Source organism: Symphalangus syndactylus, chromosome 4 (assembly GCF_028878055.3).
Source record: "Symphalangus syndactylus isolate Jambi chromosome 4, NHGRI_mSymSyn1-v2.1_pri, whole genome shotgun sequence".
Lineage (NCBI taxonomy): Eukaryota > Metazoa > Chordata > Mammalia > Primates > Hylobatidae > Symphalangus > Symphalangus syndactylus.
In genome coordinates, this window is record NC_072426.2 from 132,561,745 (window position 1) to 132,582,112 (window position 20,368).

At 36.3% G+C, this 20,368-nt stretch overlaps 1 protein-coding gene and 1 long non-coding RNA gene across 11 annotated transcripts in view; one reads left to right on the forward strand and one right to left on the reverse strand.

Moving 5' to 3' along the window:
- Positions 1–20,368, forward strand: part of RAPGEF2 (Rap guanine nucleotide exchange factor 2) — a 256,394-nt gene that overhangs the window by 64,771 nt on the left and 171,255 nt on the right. For 9 of the 10 annotated variants that reach the window (XM_055276266.1, XM_055276268.1, XM_055276262.2 and 6 more), the window contains exon 2: positions 19,168–19,238. In XM_055276266.1, the coding sequence (XP_055132241.1) occupies positions 19,168–19,238 (71 nt within the window). Of the gene's footprint in view, positions 1–7,810; positions 7,896–19,167; positions 19,239–20,368 lie in introns of those variants that run through there. The other variant, XM_055276267.2, reaches the window with a different exon arrangement.
- LOC129481190 (uncharacterized) overlaps positions 7,779–20,368 on the reverse strand; it is a 35,908-nt gene continuing 23,318 nt past the window's right edge. Inside the window, exon 3 of the long non-coding RNA XR_008657282.2 lies at positions 7,779–7,887. This is a non-coding gene — a long non-coding RNA (uncharacterized lncRNA). The remainder of the gene's footprint in view (positions 7,888–20,368) is intronic.

Consider the following 20,368-nt stretch of genomic DNA (forward strand, 5'->3'; position numbering starts at 1 on the left):
GAATGTACCTGTTTAATGTAGTGGTAGATTTACTTCCACAAATATTGTTGTCTTTGATTTACTAACATTTTTCTATTATAATAAAAATTAGGATCAGCTATGATGAAATGAAATTTAAAAATAAGGTGACAAGGCTCATATGTATAAATATGTATGATCTTGAAAGTTTGTCATGTTGTCCAGTAACATATTTTTATAAAAATCCTGGTGCCATTACTCAAAACAGGTTTAGAATTTATGTTGGGGTTATTGTCAGAGTTGTTTAGTGAATTCTACAACGAAGTCACCTCTTTACTTTCATACAACAGTATGTTGTTTTTGAACCTGATTGAACTTAAATATATTTAACCCCTTTACCAGGCTTAATTCTGGGTGAGTGTGTTGAATGTTTTCACAAGCCAAATCTCCCCAGAAAGGCTGAGGAATTACTACTAATTACATTATTCAAAGGAATGTATTTCCAGTTATTCTTGAAGCACACATACCTATGCATGCATTTGATAGCCAGAAGATTACAGTGAATGACCAGTGAACAGTCAGGAAACAAATCCATCCTTGGCCTCCCCTTTTTATTTTTATTTTCCCTCCCCTGTTCATGGCAAGGAGGCAGACTGGATGCCGGGCAGCCAGGCCCCACACATGGTTCAGCACAGCTGGTGGTTATCTGCCAAGTTGGGTTTCATCCCCAAGAGCATGCAGTTTTATTAGTACAATTTGGCAGAAGACATCACTTTATATTCAATTATTATTGAACTGTCATAAATTTAAATAACTCAGTAAAAGGGTATATCTTGAAAACGACACCTCTTTTCTAATGATAAAAGGACCTGATGCTACCTGTAGGATATGGTCACATTTCATTATGCATAGGAGGTACTCAGTAACAGTTTTCCAATGGAAAGAATGAGAAGTTATGGGTATTTATTATTTTTCATATAATTGCTTTGTAGGTAGCTTGAGGATCAAAGGCTAGAAGAGAAGAATATATGTGATAGGATATAGAAGTTTTGATATCAGCTGGCAGCAGTGGTAGAGTGGAAGAAAGCATTTGTGAATTTGGGAGTAAGAAAACTTGTCTTCTGACAACCGTTATTCATAATTGAATTTCTATCTTGCATTGTAGCCATTTGTGAGAATCTTTTATCTATTCTAGCAAACTGAGTTTCTTTGAGGACCATGGTATATTGTACCAACCTTTGTATCCCCAAGGCAACATCCCAGCGCAGTGCTTTGCACAGAGCAAGTATTCAATACCTTGAATTTACCAGTGAACTGCAAATGAAAGGAAAGGATAACATCTGAACCGATTTTGGATCCCCCCCAACTCTGAATCTATGTGGAAATTTGAGACTAAATAAAAGTTGTCATTTGTATGAGGAAAAAGATGTGTGTTTAATTAAATACTCTTGATTACACATCAAATTCTGCTGTTCTCTTGTTTTTAAAAGTTTATTTTTAAAATTGATACATAAAAATTATAGGTATTTATGGTGTACAACGTGATTTGAAATATGCATACATTGTGGAAGAGCCAAATTGAGCCAATTAACATACATATTACCTCAACTTATTTTTTGTGGTTAGAACACTTGAAATTTACTTAGTGATTTAAGAATACAATATATTGTTGTTAAGTGTAGTTACCATGTTGTACATTAGATCTCTTGAACTTATTCCTCCTAGCTAATTTTGTATCATTTGATCAACATCTCCCCAACAGCCCCCTCCTCCCCAGCCCCTGGTGACCACTGTAGGAACGCTCTACTCCTGTGAATTCAACTTCTCTAGATTCTACATATAGATGAAATCACACAGTATTTGTCTTTGTACGCCTGGCTTATCTCACTTAACATATCCTCCAGGTTCATTTATATTGTCATAAATGATAGGATTTCTTTTTTTAAGGCTAATATTCTGTTATACATATATACTGCACTTTCTTCATCCATCCATTGAGGGACATTTAGGTTGATTCCGTATCTCAGATGTTGTGAATAATGCTGCAGTGAACATGGGAGTGCAGTCATCTCTTCAACATAGTGATTTCATTTCCTTGAATATATAGCCAGTAGTGAGACCGCTTGATCATATGGTAGTCCTATTTTTAATTTTTTTGCAGGAACCTCCATACTGTTTTCCATAATGAATACACTAATTTAAATTCTCATCAACAGTGAGAATTTCTCTTTTCCTCACATCCTCTTCAGTGCTCATCTCTGTTTTTTAAACAGCCATTCTTACGTGTATGAGGTTTTGTTGTGGTTTTAATTTGCATTTCTTGGATGATCAGTGATCTTGAACATTTTTTCATATACCTGTTGGCTATTTGTAGTCTTTTGAGAAATGTCTGTTCAGGTCCTTTTCCTATTTTTTAATTGGGTTACTTGTGTTTTTTTGCTATTGAGTTGTTTTTCTTATATATTTTGAATATTAACCCCCTATCAGATGTATGATTTGCAAATACAGTCAGCCCTCCATATACTCAGGTTGCACCTGCAGATTCAACCAACCATGGATCGAAGATATTTTAAAAAACCAATAAACAAACAATACAACAGTAAAAACTAATACAGTAAAAAAGACAATACAGTATAACACCAACTATTTACATAGTGTTTACGTGGCATTAGATAAGTAATCTAGAGATGATATATGGAAGGATGTGCTTAGGCTACATGCAAACCCTATGCCATTTTATATAAGGAAAATCCTCAGGGGCGGGTTCTGGAAGCAACCCCTCATGCATACTAAGGGTCAACTTTATTTCCTCCCATTCTGTAGGTTGTCTCTTTAGCCCAACTGTTTTCTTTGCTATACAGAAACTTTTTAGTTTGATGTGATCCCATTCATCTATTTTTGATTTTGTTGCCTTTACTTTTGGGGTCATTTCCAGAAAATTATTGCCTGGACCAATGTCATGAAACTTTTCAGATGTTTTCTACTATTAGTTTTACGGTTCCAGGTCTTATGTTTAAGTCTTTATTTTGAGTTTATTTTGTGTATGGTATTAATAAGGGTCTAATTTTATTCTTCTGCATGTAGATACTGAGTTTTCTCAACATCATTTATTGAAGAGACTCTTCTTTCCTCCATTGTGTGCTCTTGGTACCTTTGTTGAGAATCAGTTGACTGTAAATGGTGGATTTATTTCTGATCTCTCTGTTCTGTTCCCCTGTCTACTTCTTAAGCAGTCTACTATTAGAGTGTTGCAACATTGTTATTTTACTTTAAGACCAGAAATTATCTAAGAAAACAAAAAACTAAAATGCTATTTTGAGTATGTTGTAGGAAATCTCTGCAGCCTGACATATTTTAGCAGAAGCCAAAGAGTTACTGATAACCTCCTTCACCCTGAGGCACACCTCTCCCTTTGATTTTCATAATTACCTTTAAATTGAACAACAATAATGTTCCACATGCCAGTGTTCACAAAAGAAAGTGCCTACTACATGTCAAGGCACTGATGATTCACTTCAAAAATCTTAGATACTGTTATTATTCCTATTTTACGGGTGGAGAGACTGAGCCACAGAGAGGTTGAGTGACTTGTTTAGGGATGCCAAGCTGGTAAATGGCAGTCAGATACCGAACTCAGTCAGTGTTGCTCAAGTGACTCATCTTAGCCTAGTGGCCTGGCAAGCAGAGAGTATGCAGGGGAATTGCCTGCCTGGAAAGGGCACTCTGATTACCTATTCTGTCCACAACATCTTCCTACATCATTTTGCAAATTTTTCATTCTATACCAAGACCCAGAGTTCACTAGTAGTTTTAGAGATATCTTTAATATAAAAGGAGTGTCTCTTAAATGTTTTTTTTAAAGAATCTTTCATGGGATAGGGTCAAAATAACTAGAATACTTTTTTCTGTAAAGTTTTCATAGAGAATAAGAGCGGGAAGTAAAAGGTAAATAATTCTGCAACTTTGCGGTTACCTCACTCACTCAGTAAGATTGCTTTAGGTAGGTGTCAGAGACAAGCGTCCCAAGTTTTTGGATTTTCATCAAGCCAAGACCATTGCCCTTCATACTACCGTTCAAGAGTTACAGCACCAAAATAAGGTAGGCAACTTAAAACATTTCTTCTATTAAGGATATTAGATAAAACAGTGAACTACTATCTAGTAGCAATATAATTTCAAGTAATGACATTATAAGAGAAAAAAAAAAAGGGAAGATTACAATCCCACAATAAAGGAGAACTCTTTAAATGGAATACATTAAGCTTATCAAGGATCTCAACTCATTGTCCTTAATCTCTCATTTTGCCACACACTAGTGAGAATTCTCTGGTGGACCTACATTTGGAACCTTTTCACTAGCCTTCTTTGAAATCTTTTACCAAGAAAATATTTTATAGCTTCCTTTTCCTTCTTCCTGTATGGGTCCTGTAGTTCTTGGATACAGTAGCTGATAGACAAACCCAACCACCCTTTATAACACTGGCTCTGAGGTAACACACATTTTAAGTTATGCACAAGTATTTTAGGAAATGTGAAGTTGGGAACCGTTTTCCTACCTTCCCTGTTCGTCTTCCTTTCTGATTGTGATGGCTGCTCTGCAGTAATTGACTTCATAGGATGTTCACTCTCACCTCCCCAAGGGCTCTTTGCTTCCTTCTGATTTCTGGAGAATCTTGGTAATGATGATCTGAGGGCTTTAGATGTTGGGGGTGGGATGTCAGAGTATTGATGTTGTGAAGGTAAAGGTCTACTTATTTATGAATGTGATGGAGTCTGTCATATGAATCAAATGTACACATGTACAATTTTAAGTTGTAATGCATGTATGCTACTTCCTCTAAGTGGAGGAGGTAGAACAGTTATCAGTAGGATAAGTAAAGTGAGATTCTTAGCTTCAAAGGAGAATTCAAAACATGTATTGAAAGGTGAGATACTTCAGAAACAATAATTAACTTGCTGTCCCTTCTAGTGGAGCACTTGATTAGAAAATACATATTTTTACATATTTTTAAGTCTCTGATTCTTCTTTGAAATTCAGTAATGCACAACATTTTCTGTAACTGCCCTCCTCTGCACCCTTCCCCTAAATGTTTATCTGATTGGATAAACATTCCTCTTCTCTGCTCCTTCATCTTTCATGGATAGGTCTAAAAGAGATCAATTTTGAACAGACCTAAAATTTCTTTAGCATTTTAGCTCATTTCTGACCAATAGTGGAAGGCTTTAATTACATATGTCAGATATTCTCATTTGCTTCTCCTGTCCTCTTGAGAAGTAAAAAATTTGAGAATAAGTAGTACTATTGGTGGTTGACTCCTTGGTAAAACATTCAAGATGGGAAAAACAGATGTCAAATTATTTTTGTCTTTTGTCCTAGAAAAATGTCTACAATGAAATTTTCTATATTTAAAACCCGCTTCCATTCAAAGAGTACTTCCTTTTTGCTAAGAGGCAATAAAGAACTGGTGTCCTCAGTGACCTATTCTGCTTTGCTTTTATTACGATTATCTAAACTCTACCACTGTAGGACTATTGAGATTTGTACAGTGAATGTTCAAAATGAGTGCTGTTGATAGTGCCTCTGGAATTAGGTCGGTATTAGAAACTTGAGGTTTCCTGAGGGTGATTTGTGCAGACTCTATGGCCCCTTGTTGCGGAGATAGGGGTTCAGTGGAGTGATGTACAGCAGCCTGTCTGTCCACCCCCAGCTCAGCAAGGTTTCTAGGAGGTTTAACTGGAGCCAGACTGTATTTGGGAAATGAATTGAACACCAAGCTGAAGGTTTTAACTCTATTGATAGAGGAGAATTTGGGGGGAAGGTGTTTGGTTGATGTTATTTTTTAATTGAAATTGAAGATCAGGAATCATTTTATTAGAGAGACAGTGTATGTCTGTGCCTCTGTTCTCTGTGTGTATGTGCAGCTGATTTATGTTTTTGGTTGTTTTACTTAAATGTTAAATGTAATCATTCACAGCCTGCTAACTTTTGATGGAAAAAACCAGTGCAAATATAGTATGTTAATCTACACATGTAAATTAAAATTTGACTACACATATTGCAGTCTGAGAGTCTATTAAAATAAGATACTTTTAAAAAGAAGATATCTTTTGTTAAATGTATTTTTGCTGCCTAAGAGATGGCAATTCTGGGAAGCTGTAGGCTTGGTGGTGTAATACATTGTTCTGAAGGGGAAATATTTATACTGACTCTTGAAAACAGGAATTGCAGACTGATTTTGGACACTTTCTCTTTTCTTATTTGTTAACAAAATGAGTTTTTGGTGAAAACTAAATTGTTGCTTCTTCTAATGAAAAATTGTAACTTCACAAGTGAAACTTGCTTACAGGATCATTTTCCCCAGGGACATGACAATGAACATGGTGCATAGTATGCATTTTAGGTTGCTAAACATAACACCCAGTTAGTAATCATAAAAACTGCCTTGTGACTTCTGTTGTGACTATATCATTTAACCCTTGTGTTTTCTTCAATGAGAGATAATCTCTTTGAGAATACAGATTATAGATGATACTTCATCTGTCCCTTAAAATTTATGAAGTACTTTGTACCTTCTTCAACTCTTGTCCCTTGACACCTGACTGCTCTGGGGCTCCCTGACACCAACTTGAATTAGAAGACAAATGGGATAAGAGAGTGTTTTGTTGTAATTTACAAGTCTGTTTTGTAATTTACAAGTCTGTTTTGTAATTTTTTTGGCTAATTAATGAGGTAATTATGAATCACCTTTGTCTCAAGTTTAGGAATTGTTCAAAAACTCAGTTTAAAAAAGCATGCCTTTTTCAGTGGAAAACACTTGAGGAAGTTTTATTTTTGATTGATTTACTTATTTTTTTCCTCTGGAAAATAAACCTGAGGAAGTTTTAGACAAACAGGGAATAACCTGAGTCTTTATAATTTACTTCGAGAATTCTTCATACATGTGTCTTTTTTTTTTTTGGAGATAGGGTCTTGCTCTGTTGCCCAGAATGGAGTGCATTGGCACAGTAACAGCACACTGTAGGCTTAACTTCCCGGGCTCAAGTGATTCTCCTACCTCAGCTTCTCCAGTAGCTGGGACCACAGGTGCGCGTCACCATACCTGGCTAATTTTGTTTTCTTTTTTCTCTATAGAGATGGGGTCTCACTGTGTTTCCCAGGTTGGTTTCAAACTTGGACTCAAGCCATTTGTGGGGATTACGTGTATGGCTGCACTCAGCCATACATGTGTCTTAATAAAGTTTAAGCCGTACATGTGTCTTATAATGTTTAGGAATCTGAGGCTAAAGAAATATACGAGGGCCTTATCAGCAATGACCAGTAATGTCATTATCAGGTTTTCCTGGGCTTTGATGTGAATTTGAATGAAATCACAATCCTAGGAGATTGTTTTTCTTTCGGGTGTAAATTAGTAAGTTCAGAAACAGTATTTTGCCTTCATATGATTTAGGGTTAAAGTAATTATTGTAACTCTAAAATAGTACTTTTTTTTTGAAAGCCATACACTCTGCTATGGATTTTTTTTCTTACATTGTTTGAAAGTATGTGATGATGTAACTCTGGGGTATGAGTGACTCGGATGCACAAAGCTCCTCAGCAGGCTGGTGATCTGACATTTTTGTTTTATTTGCTCTGGTGCTTTACAAAGATGTGGGGAGGCTGTTTTAAAATAAACATTTCCCTGCTAAGGATGATAGAAGTTACACAGTTTTAATAGGAGTGCTGATGGACTTGTTCCCGACTTCCTGCCCCTTTTCTTCAGGGACACAAAGAGAAAGGAATCATCATATTCTTTAAGATGATCTTCAGGAATGCTTTAAACCCCCATCTCTGTGTTGAATCACTTGCAAGACTGGCGACTGCTTTTGGGTTCTAGGAAGGACGGTTGGTCCGGTGTGCCACCTTGTGGTTATTTACAGAATTGTTTCAGCCTGTATAGGTAAGAGTTTTCTGAAGGTATAACACCCAGATTGAAAACACATTTCTTCCATTTCTTTCTCTCTCTGTTCTCAGGGAGTGCATAAGATCGTGCATACCACCACCCCTGCAGGAATGTTGCCCTTTTCTTTCTTTGCACCCAGCACATCCACCGTCCGTTGCTAGATGCAGAGCTGAGAAAGAGATGTAAGAGAAGATGAGTGTCTTTGTTCAAGATGCTTCTCTGATCGAGGACATAAAATACAACCCTATTAAAGTGAAGGGCCTAATGTGAATGGTCAAGGTGGTAAGAACTTTAGAGGCTCAGAAAGGAAGTGTTCATTGCCAGTGTTAAATGGGGTCTTGGAACAGAGGAGGACGGAAGAGTGTTTGGAGGGACTTTGTGTTAGGCTGGACCCAGAGACTGCTGGTCATCATGTGGAAAGGGTGCAAGAGGTTGTTGGTGTTTGGGTTTCATTCCAGTGTGGGGAGCCTTGGAACTAGGTGGTTTGAACATAGTGTGCTTGACACAGTGTTAACAGATACGTGCTCTGGAGGTAACAGGCACCCTCCGCCCCCACCTCAAACAAAGACAGCATTAGCCTTGTTTGGGAAATTCGTGGGTAAAGTTATTAGTCCCTCTCCTGCATGAACTTCAATGTAGTTTGTAAGCCTGGCAGAAATACATGCTATACAATGTTGTATAGGACAAGGTACTGTGGGGCGTATTTTGGGAAATACTGCAAAAAAAATGTTACAAAGGTTTAACCTGACAATACGCTACTGATGTGTTATATTGAATTACTTCAATATAGCAGGTTTTTTTCAAATGATACTTCAGTTGTGTGGATATATTTTAGAAGAAAATATATACAAAATTGGCCATGTGCAGTGGCTCACGCCTGTAATCCCAGCACTTTGGGAGGCCGGGGCGGACGGATCACGAGGTCAGGAGATCGAGACCATCCTGGCTAACACGGTGAAACCCCGTCTCTACTAAAAATACAAAAAATTAGCCGGGCTAGGTGGCGGACGCCTGTAGCCACAGCTACGCGGGAGGCTGAGGCAGGAGAATGGCGTGAACCCCGGGGGCGGAGCCTGCAGCGAGCCGAGATTGCGCCACTGCACTCCAGCCTGGGTGAAAGAGCGGGACTCTGTCTCAAAAAAAAAAAAAAAGAAAAAAAGAAAATATATACAAAATTTTAATTTGTTTTCTAATACCATCCACAGATGAAAAAATATCCAAGAATGGTGCTAAATTAAATTAGGTCTTCAAAGTCAGTTTCAGTAACTCCAATGTGACCTGAAACTTGTGGGAAACCTCTTATAATTTTAAACAATTTTAAGAGTGAAGTGTAAATATTATAAGGAATGTTTTAAAGGTAGAAAGTCTGTAGGTCCAAATGTTAATGGAATGCATGCAGAATTTTTTTAACGACTTCATTTTATGTGTTGTAAAACAGTCTTGAGCTATGGAAGGTAAACTTACATTAGTGAGAGGAAAATACTTACAGTTTGTTGTCCAGCTCTGCCAGTCTTAAATATATTCCTAGCCAATCTTTCTTGGAGGAAAAATTAAGTGGCTGTTTTCAAATTGGAAAATTTCCCCATTCTCCTCTTTCTCAATTTTAAGGATATGAGATTTCTTACCAATGTCATTTGGAAAGTATATTTATAACAGATGTGATAAAATATATGTCAGATATACTTCTCTTTAAACCTAATATAAAAATCTGGATTTATAAAACAGACAATTTAGGGGGCCCTTTATAAGTATTATAAGAATTCATTTGACTTTTTTTTTTTGGCATACAGACACATCATAAAAGGATACATTAATTTGTAAAAATTCTGATATATATAGTTAAGTGTCTCAGGAATATTTTAAATTTTATATTCTTAGGATTACTTGTGCTTTTATTCAGATCTCATTGGCAATGAACTCAATCACCTTTTTTTCTAGGATCTGATTTTGCCACGAAACTATCAGTACTGAAACCATGTGTAATTTCAGCCACACAGCCTAGTTGCATAGATATTATTCACCATCTTTTGCAAATATGGTCTCACTAACAAACCCAGGGTCACACAGCTAGGGAGTGGTGGGGATCAGGATTTGAACTCTGTGCCATCTGACTCCAAAGCTTGTATTCCTTTTATTACATCTCTCTCCTTCTTAGGATAGCTCTTTTGTATGTTTTAGTGTAGAAGTATTTGAGATCTCCTAAATAAAACACTGCAACTTAACCATAGCATATCCACTTAACCATACCGTATCAATAAACATAATGAAACTTGCAGAACTTCCCCCTTTCTGCCCCTCCACCATTTGGGTATAGACGTGAATTTGAGCATTGTATAATCTAGCTTTTAACCCCCTTATTAATAATGTTCAAGACATAACTCTCTAATTCATTGCTAGTAATCTTTCGCCCAAAAGGATAAATTTCATTTTTATCTTTCCAAGTTCCTCTCTCTGATGGATCCACAAGGAAGAATATGTTGGCATCAGGACAGTGCTGGTCCTGTGACCAGTGTCGCTTTAAGCAAGATGTTCCTTTCTCTTCCTCCTTATGTTTAAGCCCATAGACGTTTACCACTTAGGCCTCAACCTCCACAGGCCTGCTAATTATGACAGTCTTGGCCTCAGTTTCCTTGACCATTAAGAAAGGCTTTTTAAAGGAGTCAATCCAGTTCCAAATACAGTTAAATATGTAGCTTCATATATGAAACAAAACCCCTTTTAAAGGAAAAAGATGTGTTTTTTCTCATGGTGCAGTGGAACATAATCATCCCACCCCATTATTTTTTGTTGTGTACAAGCAGCAAAGAGTCTATACAGGATAGGAGGGATTGCACCAGCATATGGTATGGGCAGGCAGTCAGGAGAGGAGGTGGAGAAATAGTAATCTGCTCTCAGTTCTCCAAAGATCATATTAAGACATACTGTACATTGTTGACGAGATCTTGATGCTGCAAACAAATGAAATTAAAAGCTAGTTATAAGTGAATTGTAAGTTTGCTATGAAGCCCATTATGTATTCTGAATGAGTCTCTAAGGAGAAATTAGAGAGCCCAGGATGTAGGGTACTCTCCCTCTGACTTCTTTCCCATTAGCATGTATTATGTTTTTTGTTTTTTATTTTTTATTTTTTTTGAGACGGAGTTTTGCTCTGTCACCCAGGCTTGAGTGCTGGCGTGCGATTTTAGCTCACTGCAACCTTCACCTCCTGGGTTCAAGCGATTCTCCTGCCTCAGCCCCCCAAGTAGCTGGGCTTACAGGTGCGCACTACCACGCCCGGCTAGTTTTCGTATTTTTAGTAGAGACGGGGATTTCTCCATGTTAGCCAGGCTGGTCTTGAGCTCCTGACCTCAGGCAATTCACCTGCCTTGGCTTCCCAAAGTGCTGGGATTACAGGCGTGAGCCACCACGCCTGACCTAGTGTGTATTATGTTAACAGACTTTGAGCAAGAGGATTGACTTTGGATAGGTTGTGAACAATCACTCTCCTAAAGTACTTAAAGGATGCTTTTGGGTTTTGAATCTGGTGTACATTTGGGACAAAAAAAGGGAGTGTTTTTCATGGGAAAGCTTTATTCCAATTGGTTTGTCAATATCTTTGTCCACTGTGCTACCGTGGTTTTATAACTTCAGTCTACTTTCAAGTAGCATCTATTTTTGAAAAAAGGATGTCCTTCCTAGGGTAAAACGAAAGACTTATTGTTCTAAAAAATGCTGCTTCCTGCTTAGAGCAACATGTTCCTGTTTGTGCTCAATGACTAGAGAATTTGGGGGAAAAATAGCTTACTTTTTTTTTCAGAGTCCTTTAAAATAGTAGTAGTCATGTGAATTTCATTTGTCTTGGGAAGTGCAGTTGGGAAGGTTAGAAATTTTTCAGTTTGTGTGTCATAGTTTTTTGACCAAAATGGAAATTGAGACACTCTAGGTAATTTAACTCTCCAGCATTATTTTTCTATAGTTGTTGGTTGAAATTTCCTTCTATGAATGTTTCTTGTTTGCATAGAGAAAAAAAGAATCTAAAAGTGTTAACTCCCTGAAGGCCATACATTTCTTTGTGCATCTTAAAAGTCTTGCTCTGTGATGCTACATATTTGGTTTTCACTGATGGTTGCCCATTTCAGGTTGGTTTGAGGAGCGGGACTTCTCGGTACCCCCATTCTTACTCACTTGCCTGTTTTTTTGCTGGTAGAGGCAATTCCATGCCAACAAATAATTTTAATAAAAGCCAATAACTAAGAGGAAACAAAGGTTGAAACTTCTGCGTGAGAAGTGAAGGAGGAGAAATAGGAGTGACCACTACGGGCAGAAAAGGAGTGGGGGTAGCTCCTGGGCAGGGCAGAGCTGGATTGTTTTGCAGTGGCCTTTCATGCCCCAGATCTCCTCCCTTACACTCCTGGTAGATTGCATTTCTCTTGCTTGTGCTGCCTGAAATCTCATACCACTTAGAGATTTGTTTGGACTATGGAAGTACAAATGCCAACAGACAGTTCTTGTGCAAGTTTTAAGGGTTCCTACTGAATGTGTTCAGATCGCCTGCCTTTAATTCTTAGACCAGGGCATAGTGAGCCGATATGGGGCTTGGGTAATGTGAGGTCTCGACACCTGGTGAGAAGGTAGAGAAAGTTGATAGGAAGATTAGAAATGAAAGGCAGTGGTGTGCCTGTTTCAAGACATTGCTTAGTCCTGCTTGCTTTTAGGAAAGGATAAGAAAACTTGTCTTCCTTTTTGCTTTTTGTTGTTTATGCGATCTATGGTAACTAATATTTGGCTGCTGACCTCCTGATTGAAGAAAAGTTTAAACACAGATTGCCTCTTCCTTCGATTTGCATGTTTTTGCTTATCTCTAGTAAACTTTCTTTCATTTTTCAGGGTCTGAGAGCAGAGATTTCTTAATGTCTTTGCCATAGTTTCTCTGTTTTTTCCTACATACCCAAATCCATGTTGGTCAAGTTCCTATTACGTAGTGAAACATTGCTTATGTGTTGCCTGCCACTCCTGTTAATACAACTAAGAAGTCTCAAGTTTACATGGAGTCTATCTGTAAAGCCATCTAATTGCATCTATAATAGCAGAATAATGTAGTCTTTTCCCCTAGTTTATAGCCTCCTTGTGGCACAGACTGCTTAAAGCAAGTTTCATGTGGGATGATGTACTGTAAGAGCAATAGAAGAAACTCTGAATGTAATTGAATTTATTTAAGAAGTTTATAGTCTGGTTTGATATATAAAATACAAAATGAAGCAGTTACTACACAGGGTTTTCTGGTTGTATACTGCTTGAATAATGACACATTTGAAAGTACCCCCTAAAAATCATGATTATATGAGATATGAATGTTTTATTTATGCAGGTACATATAGAAAGAAAAACTGCTTTTTAAGTTTGTTCATGCATTAAGGTGTAATGTCTATTTCCCAGTTTTATGATACAGGCTCATTAACAACTTCCTGATTCGTTGACTTATGTCAGTGAACTATAGGTGATAATATTCCATTCTTTACATTTTTATTAACTAATCAACAATCTTATTTAATTTGTATGTTATAATTAAGATAAAGAAATAATGGTTATTATTCAAAGTATACATTCATACTCAAAATTGTTAAATCCATGTATATCGTACTAACACACATAATGTGTATGACGTAATTTGTATAAGAGCGTGGCCCTTATACAACTGTGAAACACCGTAATGTTGGAAAGCAACAGATTAATAAAGTGCCACTTGATCAGTGAGCTAGCTTTTTATCTTTGATTTTTCTTGGGTTAGTTGAAGGAGTAGAAAGATTATTTCAAGGCCTTTTGCTCTATTTTAAAGCCTTAAGGCTGTTCTTTGATTCTGTCTTGAGGCTTCCAAATTCTTGCTTCTACTGTGTTTCTTAGATTTCTCCATCCTTTCCAGAAATAGCTTTTAAAAATTTTATGTCTTTCTAATACTTTTCCAGATACACTTTTTTGGTCAGTGTGAATTTATTTGCTTGATGGTTAAATGAATGCAAGTAGTCTTTTTGCTTAGATAAAATCAGTTTTAGGCCTTGGGCAGATGATAACAGGTTGACAGGTAATTTAGTGAAAACAATGTAAGACTTTAATATTAGTCTTACATTGTCAGAATATAAGCTCCTCAGAAATGGGAAGACAGTCTTTTTTTTTTTTTTTTTTTTTTTTGAGGTGGAGTCTCGCTCTGTTGCCAGGCTGGAGTGCAGTGGCACAATCTCAGCCTACTGCAATCTCCGCCTCCCAGGTTCAAGCAATTCCCCTGCCTCAGCCTCCTGAGTAGGTGGAACTACAGGCACGCATCACCACGCCTGGCTAATTTTTTTGTACTTTTAGTAGAGACGGGGTTTCACCATGTTGGCCAGGATGGTCTTGATCTCCTGACCTCAGGTCATCCACCCACCTTGGCCTCCCAGAGTGCTGGGATTACGGGTGTGAGCCAGCATGCCCCGCCGGGAATACAGTCATTCTGTACTATTTAACAACTTCAAGTAACATACAAATTCATAATATTTAAACTAGAATGGTGAACTTTAGGATTATCCAGAAGGATCTTTTATTATAAATGTTTCATTAGGACATTTTTATTGGCTTTCCTTGAATGCAAATAGAACATTATGATTGGAGCCTGATTGCTTTTCTAAAGAAGGGGTTTATTAGATTTAGGAATGTACACTTTGTTAACTGGATAGAGGAAACAATTTTGTTTTAGTTTGCTTATTGGTATTGAACTTATGGGACCTATTTTTACATTTCCGTCTTTAAGTAGCTTTTAAAAGGCTTCTTGGAAATATCAGAGTACAGATGGATAAAATGAGAGGCCATCAGTTTATTTGAAAGTTGTCTATATGACGGTGACATTTTAAGTTCCTAATATTGATAAGTTTTAAATTGGAATGACTTAAAATTATAAATCATGTCTTAACATACCATAACATTGTTTTAAGGACTAAAATAGTCTAAAATATTTTAGACTGAAAAGCTTCCTAGTATTGTATTTTCTTCTTCTTCTTTTTTTTTTTTTTTTTTTTTTTTTTTTTTTTTTTTTTTTTTTTGAGACACAGTCTCACTCTGTTGCCCAGGCAGGAGTGGAGTGGTACAATCTCGGCTCACTGCAACCTCCTTCTCCTGGGTTCAAGCGATTCTTCTGTCTTAGCTTCCCAAGTAGCTGAGATTACAGGCATATGCCACAACACACAGTGAATTTTTGTATTTTCAGTAGAGATGGGGTTTCACCATGTTGGCCAGGCTGGTCTTGAACTCCTAACCTCAAATGGTCTGTCTACCTTGGCTTCCCAAAATACTGGGATTACAGGTGTGAGCCACCATGCCCGGCCTTAGTACTTTCTTTAAAAGGTTTCTAATTCCTTATCTAGTTATTCTGTGAATTACTGTTTGTGTCCTTATATAAGATTCAGTTGCACACACAGTTCTAATTGTTCGTAAGTGTTCTCAGGCTACAAAAAGTTTTTTTTCTTAATTAAAAGGATTAAAATTTAACCAAGAGAGTATGGTCTGTACACTGAAAAGACAAAAACAATGTTAAAAGAAATCACAGAAGACCTAAATAAATGTATAGACATCACATGTTATGGATCAGGAGACTTAATATTTTTAAGATGGCAACACTACTCAGATTGGTCTGCAGATTCAGTGCAACCCTACTAAAATCCCAACTGGCTTGTTTGCATATACCGACAAGCTAATCAAAAAAATTAAGATTGAAAATGCAAGGCACCTAACAGAGCCAGAAAAATCTCTTGTGAAAGGTAGAACAAGGCTGGAACACTCAAAATTCACAGTTTCAAAACTTAACTACCAAAGCTGCCTACTCAGGACAGCGTGGTACAGGCATAAGGATAGACAAACCAGTGGAATAGAATTGACAGTCCAGAAATAAACCCTTTTATTTATGGTCAATTGATTTTTCAGTAAGCATACCATTACAGTTCAATGTGGTAAAGAATAGTCTTTTCAACAGAGGGTTCCAGGACAACTGATATGCACATGTGAAAATAATGTTGGACCCCTACTTCACACTGTATACAAAAATTAAAATGGATCATAGACCTCAATGTAAGAGCTAAAACCATACAACTTTTAGAAGAAAATATAGTAGTAAATCATTGGGATCTTGGATTAGGTAATGGTTTCTTAAATATTACTCTTAACGCTCATGCAACAAAAGAAAATAAATTGGACTTCAAAATTAAAATTTTGTGCTTCAAAGGACACCATCAAGGAAGTAAAAAAGATGGTCCATGGAATGGGAGAAGATATTTACAAATTATAGATCTGAATAAAGACCTTCTATCCAGAATGTATAAAGGACTCATAATTTAATGATAAAAAGACAGATAAACCAATTAAAATATGAACAAAGAATTTTTTTATACTTTAAGTTCTAGGGTACATGTGCACAACATGCAGGTTTGTTACATATGTATACATGAGCCATGTTGGTATGCTGCACCCGTTAACTTGTCATTTACATTAGGTATATCTCCTAATGCTATCCCTCCCCCCTCCTCCGACCCCATGACAGGCTCTGGTGTGTGATGTTCCCCACCCTGTGTCCAAGTGTGCTCGTTGTTCAGTTCCCACCTGTGAGTGAGAACGTGTGGTGTTTGATTTTCTGTCCCTGTGATAGTTTGCTGAGAATGATGATGGTTTCCAGCTTCATCTGTGTCCCTACAAAGGACATGAACTCATCCTTTTTTATGGCTGCATAGTATTCCATGGTGTATATGTGCCACATTTTCTTAATCCAGTCTATCGTTGATGGACATTTGGGTTGGTTCCAAGTCTTTGCTATTGTGAATAGTGCCACAATAAACATACGTGTGCATGTGTCTTTATAGCAGCATGATTGATAATCCTTTGGGTATATACCCAGTATTGGGGTGGCTGGGTCAAATGGTATTTCTAATTCTAGATCCTTGAGGAATTGCCACATTGTCTTCCACAATGGTTGAGCTAGTTTAGAGTCCCACCAACAGTGTAAAAGTGTTCCTATTTCTCCACATCCTCTCCAGCATCTGTTGTTTCCTGACTTTTTAATGATCACCATTCTAACTGGTGTGAGATGGTATCTCATTGTGGTTTTGATTTGCATTTCTCTGATGGCCAGTGATGATGAGCATTTTTTCATGTGTCTGTTGGCTGCCTAAATGTCTTCTTTTGAGAAGTGTCTGTTCATATCCTTTGCCCACTTTTAATGGGGTTATTTGATTTTTTTCTTGTAAATTTGTTTAAGTTCATTGTAGATTCTGGATATTAGCCTTTTGTCAGATGGGTAGATTGCAGAAAATTTTCTCCCATTGTGTAGGTTGCCTGTTCACTCTGATGGTAGTTTCTTTTGCTATGCAGAAGCTCTTTAGTTTAATTAGATCCCATTTGTCAATTTTGGCTTTTGTTGCCATTGCTTTTGATGTTTTAGCCATGAAGTCCTTGCCCATGCCTATGTCCTGAATGGTACTGCCTAGGTTTTCTTCTAGGGTTTTTATAGTTTTAGGTCTAACATGTAAGTCTTTAATCCATCTTGAATTAAATTTTGTATAAGGAAGGGATCCAGTTTTAGCTTTCTACATATGGCTAGCCAGTTTCCCCAGCACCATTTATTAAATAGAGAATCCTTTCCCCATTTCTTTGAACAAAGAATTTGAATAGACACTTATCCAAGAAGTTACATAAATGGACAAAAAAGCACATGAAAAGACGCTCAACATCCTTAATCATTGGGGAAATGCAAGTCAGTACTATTATACACTTAGTAAGATGATTAAAATAAAAAGAGAGACAATAACAAGCATTGGTAAGGATGTAGAGAGCTTGCAATCCTCATACATTGCCTGTGGGGTTATAAAATGGTTGCAGTGACTTAGGAAAGCAGTTTGGCAGGTCCTTAAAGAGTCAAACATAGAGTTATCACGTGAACCAGCAGCTTCACTTACAGGTGTATACCCATGAGAATTCAAAATGGTGTTCAAACAGAAACTTATGCATGAGTTTATAGCAGCATTATTCATAATAGCCAAAAAGAGGGAAGATCCTAAATGTCCATCAATTGATAAGTGGGCAAACGAAATGTAGTATATATCTACAATGAAATAATATTTGGCAATAAAAAGGAAAGTACTGATACATGCTAAAACATGGATAAACCTTGAAAACATTGTGCTAAGTGAAGGAAGCTGTCCCCAAAGATCATATATTCCACTGTGGGATGTCATTTACACAAAATGTCCAGAATAGGCAAACTCATAGAAACAGAAAGTAGTTTAGTGGTTGTCAGGAGCTTAGAGTAAGGGGGAATGGAGAATGACTGCTAATGAGTATGGAGTTGTTTTTTTGGGATGGTGAAAATGTTCTGAAATTAGTGGTGATAGATGGTACAACAAAACCACTGAATTGTTCACTTTAAAAGGATACATTTTATAGTATGTGAATCATCAGTAAATAAAGCTGTTAACACTTTGAAAAGGAGAGAATTATTTTACAAATTTCTTAAAATAGATTTGTTGTAGATTTTGACTAAGGTTTAAGAGAGGAGTAAATATCCCTCATATTCTTGATGTCAGAAACTATGTGTAATCCTGGACTCCTAGATATTAGAGTCTTAAAATACTAAATCCTTTCTGGCTTGTCACAAATGAATATAAGCAGGACTTTGAATTTTTACTTCTTCTGAACTTTCATAAATAACTTTGAGTCTTTTTTTTTTTTCCTATTTACTGCAATGTGATCTGGTAAAACAAGGCATGTTTCCTTTTTTAAAAGAAAATATTTAAACTTAAGTATTTCTATATAAGAAAATATTTCTATATAAGATGTAATTTTGGTAAGAATTGAAAAAAATTGAATTTATATCCATTTTTAAGTGTAGCCAGGAAATAAGCATTCATTTTATATTGACTAAGAAAATAATTTGATTTAACTATGGTATTGACAAATATACTGTGAAATTAAAACTTTGTACTTGATATTTTGATGTAAAAGGCAGAAACAGGTGATAAAGAACTATTTATGAGGAATTTATTTTTATAAGTTAATAATTTTATTTTATATTTTAGTAGGTTTTGTGCATATCCCAGAAGCAGTTGTAATGGATGACATTTGTACAACTGAGCTTTTAATGTTTATTTTTAATGCCTTAAGAAAACATGTATTTTTAAAAAAGCTATCCATAGTTTAATTTGGTTTGTAGATAGTGACTTATTTTAGAAATCCCTTTTCCTGGCAAGTCTAATAATTTCTATTCTTTTCTTTGAAACAGGATCTGGAAATAGTATATTCCTATTTACATGGTATGGAAGCCTTATCAAACTTGAGGGAGCATCAACTTAGGTATGTCATTTTAATATTAAGTTAATCATAGAATGGTAAAAATTTGAAGCATGTAACAATTTAACATTTTAATTTTTTACTTTTATTCTTACTTGACACAATAATTGTACATATTCGTGGGGTACATTGTGATATTTTAATACATGTATACAATGTGTTGTGATCAAATGGGGATTATTAGCATGTCCATCACTTCAGACGTTTATCATTTCTTTGTGTTATAGCATTTGAAATCCACTCTTTGAGCTATTTGAAAATACACCACAAATCGTTGTTAATGATATTACCCTATAGTGCTATAGAACACCAGGACTTATTTCTCCTACCTAGAATGCTAGAATTTTATAGATCACTTACTGTAGTCAACAAGTAGGCTTAAAGGAATCTTATTCATGAAAACTCTGCTTCATCTAGGTCCTATACTAAGGAGCTTAAACTTACACTAATAATATATACTTAAGTTTTACTTTTACAAAGTTGAATTCAATTGTATCCAATAAGAGAATAATATTTTGACATATCTGTCATAGTTATATTCTTCCATTTCCACCCCAGGGTCTGTTTCTGTCTCTTTCTTTTTCCTCCTCCCCCTCTTTTTTTTCTCTCTCTCTCTCCATCCCCCTCCATTTCCCTCCCTTCCTCTCTCACCTCTCACCAAAAGTAGTAAATGCCACTTGGTGAATATATCAATAGGGGCAATATTTGCCATCTTGGCAAATAAAAACCTACTACTTAGCATTCAGATATATTAGAAACCAGAACCTTTTAAATTAATCATTTAAAGAATTATTAGGTCCATTATTTTAGTATGTTCTGTATCTTTGTTTGAATATTTTATTGCATTAAGTAGACTGCCTTTTTCAGAGAAACACAGTTTATACTATATTTGTTTTTATGAGATCTGCCCATATAGAAATCTCATCACTTCTGTTGTACAGTAATACAGCAACTGTATTTATGTTTATCTAGGCTTCATATTAAAGAACAAAAATGATTTTACCTTAAGTGGAATATAAAATAAAGGACCTTAGGAAGATGGATAATATATAAACACCAACTAGGACATAGTGGGAAAGTCTTATTTTTTCCAGGTCTAGCTATTTCTGATGCCAGCAGGTTTTAATTATGAA